The 5979-nt window shown below is 54.9% G+C and overlaps 1 protein-coding gene across 1 annotated transcript; it reads right to left on the bottom strand.

The window, feature by feature from the left end:
* On the bottom strand, positions 1–5209 carry CXCR3 (C-X-C motif chemokine receptor 3). Its single transcript, XM_025195059.1, has 2 exons — positions 5105–5209; positions 1–1927 (listed from the first exon to the last, which is right to left on the bottom strand). Exons 1-2 carry the CDS (start codon positions 5207–5209, stop codon positions 824–826), a joined length of 1209 nt encoding a protein of 402 aa, XP_025050844.1. The 3' UTR covers positions 1–823.
* Between the last annotated feature and the right edge of the window lie 770 nt (positions 5210–5979).

Here is a 5979-nt window from a genome sequence, read left to right on the forward strand (position 1 = left end):
TTTTTTTTAAATCAATGTGTTAAAACCACAATACGAAGCTGAAGAGAAACGAGTTGTGAAGCCGCTGCAGTTCCTTGCAGAGTGGTGGCACCAGTGCCCCAGTGCTGCCGGCAGTCTGTGCCCCCACATCACGTCTTGCAGCACCACACCGGGGCTGCTGGTGGGCTGCAGCCTCTCCGGAGCGAACACAGAAGATGGTGCAGAAAGCGGGCTGGATCGTGTTTTATGCACCGGGCTGGAGCAGGCACCCCCTGCTCCAAGGGAAGTGAGGGGTGTCTGGCCAGAGGGTAAGGGCCGGCGATGAGCTGGGGAGACTCAGGGTGACCACATACCCTGGCAGGCCCTGGCCTTTTTGACCCTCTCATTGCTATCTTAGCTTCTGCAGTGCCCAGAGCCTGAACATGGGAGTGCCCCAGAATGGGCAGAGGAGCAGGGGGCTTCCCTGCCTGCTGCCCAGAGCAGCTAATTTACAGCGTTGCACTAGGTCTGTGGGGGAAAGCATGTGAGGGTGTGGGTTGGGGGAGGTGGTTGCTAACATTTTCTCGGGAATGCCACTGTGTAGAGGGGTGCATCAGGGGCATGAGAGCCCAGCTAGGGTTGGAGCAGCGGGCCCTGAGCTGAGAGGCAGGGGCTCTGACCCCTGTGTTGTGCCCTGCTCCTTCTGGGTCCCACTTTGCCTAGCCCTGGCCCCACCAGGAAAAGGTACTGTGCAGGCAGCTGGCACATGAAGATTTCTAGGCAACACTGTCTTGGGATGCTCCTTCAAGGCCCTGGAGAGAGAGGCCAGGGTCACTGTCCTCCTCCTGACGCCTGGAGGGCCCCCTCAGAGCCCTGAGTTGGAGGCCTCAGTGGTCTCGGACCACATGGAGTCGCGGCGCAGGGCCGGCAGGCTGCCCTTCCGCCTCAGCAGGTCCCGGCTGATGCACCCGGTGCGAGCCAGCAGCTCCAGGAGCTTGCCACGGAACTTGACGCCGACGAAGGCGTAGAGCAGGGGGTTGAGGCAGCAGTGGAGATAGCCGAAAAAGGAGGTCACGGAGAGGGCTGTGTCCACCCCCTCCTCCCAGGCACAGTCGCGGGACAGCACCTCTTGGTCGATGAGAGTCTCCAGCAGCTGTACCAGGTGGTACGGCGTCCAGCACAGGAAGAAGATGCCCACCACACTCAGGATGAGCCGCATGGCCCGGTGCTTGTGGAAGCCCTGGGAGCGCCGCAGGGTGATGATGATGCTGGTGTAGCAGAACAGCATGGCGACCAGTGGCAGCAGGAAGCCCAGGACCTGGGAACAGCCATCCAGCCACCCACGCCATTTCCGGGCATGTTGAATGGAGAATTCTTTGGAGCACACGGTGCGATTGAGGCGGTCATCCTCCCAGGCACTCAGGTAGTAGAAGTCGGGCAGGGTGAGGAGGAAGCAGGCCACCCACACCACGGCGCAGGTGAGCAGCATCAGGTGGGCCCGGCTGTGCCGGTACACGTGCACCGCGTGGACGATGGAGAAGTACCGGTCACCGCCGATGCACACCAAGAAGAAGATGCTGGCATAGAAGTTGATGTTGAAGATGGAGCCCACCAGCTTGCAGGTGCCCTGGGAGAAAACCCAGCCGTGCACGGCCTGCACAGCCCAGAAGGGCAGCGTCAGCACCAGCAGCACATCAGCCACAGCCAGGTTCAGGAGGAAGATGTCGGTGCTGGTCAGGCTGCCCCGGCAGGGCAGCAGCACAGCCATCACCAGGCAGTTCCCCGGCAGCCCCAGCATGAACACCAGGCTGTGGAAGATGGGCATGAGGACCTGGTTGAAGGAATGGGTGTGACTGCAGGGTGGTGTGAAGCAACAGGTATTGCTCCCATTGTATTCCATGTAGTCGCTGTCGTTTATCAGCAGGTCCTGGAATTCACTTTCGACCAGAGTCAGCTTCTTGGTCAGGTCCTGGGTGCGAAGGGGGACATGTGGCAGGCAAGGGCAGTGTCTGCTCTGTGCTTGACATCACTCTGCTTTGCCATTGACTCCCTGGCCAGGGCCACCACCCCTTTGGGTCATGCCCCAGGGCCTTCATCTTTGTCCTCCGTAAAAGAGGAGCAGGCTGCCCGCACCCCACACCTGACAAGCAGGACTCGCGCGTTCTCTTCCCAGCCTGCCTCTGACTCCCCACTGCCTCTTGGTCACCCTCCCCCCAACCAACCAATCAACCAACCTTTTCCATTTTGCTGCCTCCTCTGGCTACCTTGAGCTGTGCTCAGCTTTGTCTACCGACAAATGCTCACTAGAGTTCATCTGAATTCACTTGGGTCCTGGCTGTCTGCAGCCACTGCGGTGTGCCCAGGGGCAGCCACCTCCTAGCAAGGGGGACCCAGGGAAGCTCCTAGGAGAGCTGTTTTCTGCTTAAAACAAAATTGGGTTCTTTGGGAATCTCACAGAAGTGAGAGCATGAGGCCATCAGTGACAGCTGGCAGCAGGGACAAGGGTTAACGTTTTGGTTTGATGTGTGCTAAATCATGAAATATGCACATTACCGTGTGTGCGCCCGCATGCAAATATGTATGTGCTGGCGTGTGCACACAGTATACCAAAATTAATCTTTTAACCCAGTGCAAGGGCCAGGGTGCTCCAGCGTCCCCAGTTTGGCTTTCACACCCAACAGTGACATCCTAAAACTTTCCTCCCTTGCATACCTAGTTGGAAAGAAGAAACTGCAGCATTTCGCACCGGAGGGGAGGCCTGCTGCCTCGCTGGCATTAGGAGGGACTGAGGAAGCCAGACAGCCAGTCCAGAGCAACCTGCATGGGTGGAAGATACCCCAGCACCTTGCCTCTGGGCAAGTGAAGTAGTGCTTTCTTTTCCATAGAAACAGAAAGAGTGCTGAGGCAGGGACAATTCCCCGCCCCCGTCTCACCCTGTTTGAGGTCTGCACCCAGCTGCTTCCCTTGAGAGCAGGGAAAATCCAGCCCCCCTCCCCCCATTTGGCAGCTGTGGGTTCCTAAGCGCGCTGGAAAACCTGGCCCCATCTCCGGCTTGCGGCGCTGGGCAGCTGCTGCTCCCGTGCCTGGTGTAACGTCCACCACCCCACGGCTTCCTCCAGCGCCAGCCAGTTTGGAGCTAGCTTGCATGGCCCCACAGCTGGGTGATTTTGAGCCACTTGGACTTGCACCCTGGGGCAGAGAGTGCCAGCAGCTAATCCCACCAGCAGTCCCCAGAGGCGGTGGCATGAGTGTGTGCAGCTCCTGTGCACGTCTCTCGTGAGCTGGTGCCCTGCGCAGCGATGCAGGTGTCTTACAAACAGCTTCCCTGGGAAGCTGCCAGTAAGTAATTTCCCCCAGGCCTGTGCTCCCACCCTGGTGTGTGCGAGGGGGGATAGTGACTTTAACCAGAGACCTCCCTGAGGGCTCCCTCCCCTCCAGTGTGTTCAGCTTCACTTCAGAAACCACGAGGGGCCCTGCCTCCCTGTGGTCTGAGTCCAGCCTGGCTGCCTGTGTCCCGGGACTTCCACCTTGGCCCCGGCAGGGACTTCTGCTCCTGAGTCACTGCCCAGGTGTGCTGTGGTGTTTGGACCCGCGGTCCAGCAGGGAGATGTCCGACAAGCTGCCAGGCACCCAGTGCCCTTCCTTTGGTGTGGGAAAGAAGCCAAGGGGCAGGCAAGATTTATTCATAGTATCATAGTACTTAGGGTCAGAAGGGACCTGAACAGATCATCAGGTCCGACCCCCTGCCTAGGCAGGAAAAGGCAATAGACTGAAGGAGAAGGGGGAGATGGCTTCCATGCAGCTGCTGGGAGCCCTTTGCTCTTCCCTGGTGCTCAGCCAGGTCCATGCAGCAACTGCAACTACATCAGTACAAGCCTCTTAAAGGATCCTTAAAGTATCCTTAGGCATCGTTCCAGGACCACAAGGGTGAGGAACCTTCCCTGGGAAAACAGCCTTAACTGGGAGACACAGAGTGATGGAGTGACCCCACATCCTCTCTCTGTAGCTGACATTTGGGAGCTGGGCAAGTTGCTCTATCGTGCGACAAGCAAGTCTCCTGTGCTGTGGTTGACTGGGGAAAGCAGCCCTCAGCGGTCGTTTGCTGCTGGCTGTGCAGCTCGCAGCAGCACCCTCCCTGTCCTCTCTACAGCCAGAGCCTGTGCAGGGGTCTCTGCTGACACCCAGACTGAAAACACCCCAAGGATAGCCCTTTTCGGGGCTAGCTCTGCGCACAGGGCTGCCTTGTGCAGATATGCAGTTAGCGCCTTTCAGATACTCCAAGCATCTACAACTTAATGAGCTGATGGGATTTTCTTTCTAGGTTAGGGTCATTTTCCCTGAAGTTCGTTAGTTTGGACAGACAGAGAACAGGCAAAGCTCGTTGCTCTGCTCTTTTTTCTTTCCTTTTCTTTTTCTGTTCTTTTTGAAAGTCATGAGACCTTTGATTTCTCATTTTCATAATTCATAAGTGGCTGGAGGGATTTTCCTCAAACTTAATTAAAAAACATTTAGAACAAAAAGTAAAAGGAAAGAAACATCTTTTTCCCCTTTCCCAGTTTGAACTAAGACCAAGAACAAAACATTTTAAATGTGAACACAACCTTTTAAGAGCGGTAAAGAACACGCTTGAAAACCCAGGGCTGGAATCTCTGAGTTTTGTGTTCTCCTACTCACGGTAAATGTTCCCCTCTCCCCCCCGACACTGAACCCTGTTCAGAGAAATCAGACTCTCAGATGGAGCATGCAAGAAATAATTGTTCTGCTTGTCTTAAATGTCCAGGCTCCCAAGTTTACTGGGCTGCATTGTGTAGAAGCATCTCCAAGTGGCAAACGGTGAGACATTAATTACAGACTTTTAGTCAATCTATCAGGTTAACCAAATCTACATAAATGAGATGAGCTGTTCTAGATGCACATATTTAATTTGTTGTTTCATCTGGCTGTAGCAAGTGTTTGCTTCTGAAATTAGTCTCTCTGGTCAGTTTGGCAAATGTTTTATGTATTGTCTCTTTCTGACACCTCTCTCTCCTCCTACTGATCCCCTCTCCAGATCTCTCGTGGACCTCAAAAGCCACCCCCCATCCCTCCAGCAGCTTTAAAATTCAGCAGTGGGCTCCATAAGGGACTTTCCCAGTGTGGTACTCACCCAGTTGTTGGTGGAGCCCATGACTGTGGCTAGGAATTCAGCACTTCCCATGCGTAGAGAGCTCACAATGCGACTGGATTGAGATGCTGGCGGTTGACTCTGCATATGCTTCAGGTAGCTGTGGTTTGCTGCGAGTGACAGCCTCTCCTCTTACGAGTAGCCACAAGTGAGCAGCCGTACTGCATGCTGTGCAGACATGGTTATTCCCAGCAATGGCCTTCCAGGTGCCTGGAGGTGTCTCCTCTGCTTCCAGGTATAGGTTGTTTGTGGGGTGGCTGTAATGACCAGGCACTGGATGAAGACTGTTCTGTGCCGCTGGTAGCTGAACCTGGGGCCTGCAGCTGGAGAGGCTGCAAAGCGTCTAAGCAAATTCCTTCGTCCATGTCCCTCCTACGCCAAGAAACCTCATTTCTCTCTCTCTGACGTTAGTGTTACCAGCTTTGCCCATCACTTTGGGTGTGCTCATTTATTAGGGGTACGCTTCTGGGGTCTCTGTAATTGTATCCATGTGCTGCTTGTGTCACTTGTGTTTCTATATGGAGCTGTATCTCTCCCTCCTGCCAGGCCTCACCCCCAATGGAGATATTTTGCAGAACTCAGGTTCAGTGAGGCTGGGTTGCTCCAACCACTGAATCAGTCAAACACACATACACACATACACACAGATTAACAGGGCATGCCTGAGCCAGGCTGGGTTATTTAGCATTGACAGGCTAACACCCTCATATACCTTGAACTCAGTTCATCAGGGCAACAGTAAAATGCAGCTAGATGCAAGCACACGGGTTAACAGAGCGCGTCTGAGTCAGGCCGCACTATTCAGCATTGACAGGTTGACACCCTCATGTGCCCTGAACTCAGCTGATCCCTTATTT

This window comes from Alligator sinensis, unplaced genomic scaffold (assembly GCF_000455745.1).
Source record: "Alligator sinensis unplaced genomic scaffold, ASM45574v1 scaffold893_1, whole genome shotgun sequence".
Taxonomy (NCBI): Eukaryota; Metazoa; Chordata; order Crocodylia; family Alligatoridae; genus Alligator; species Alligator sinensis.

Coding starts and splice junctions, on each gene's coding strand:
- CXCR3 (XM_025195059.1), bottom strand. CDS start 5,209: ATGCAGAGTCAACCGCCAGCATCTCAATCCAGTCGCATTGTGAGCTCT. Junction 1,928..5,104: donor TGGGCTCCACCAACAACTGG/GTGAGTACCACA, acceptor CTTCGCACCCAG/GACCTGACCAAGAAGCTGAC.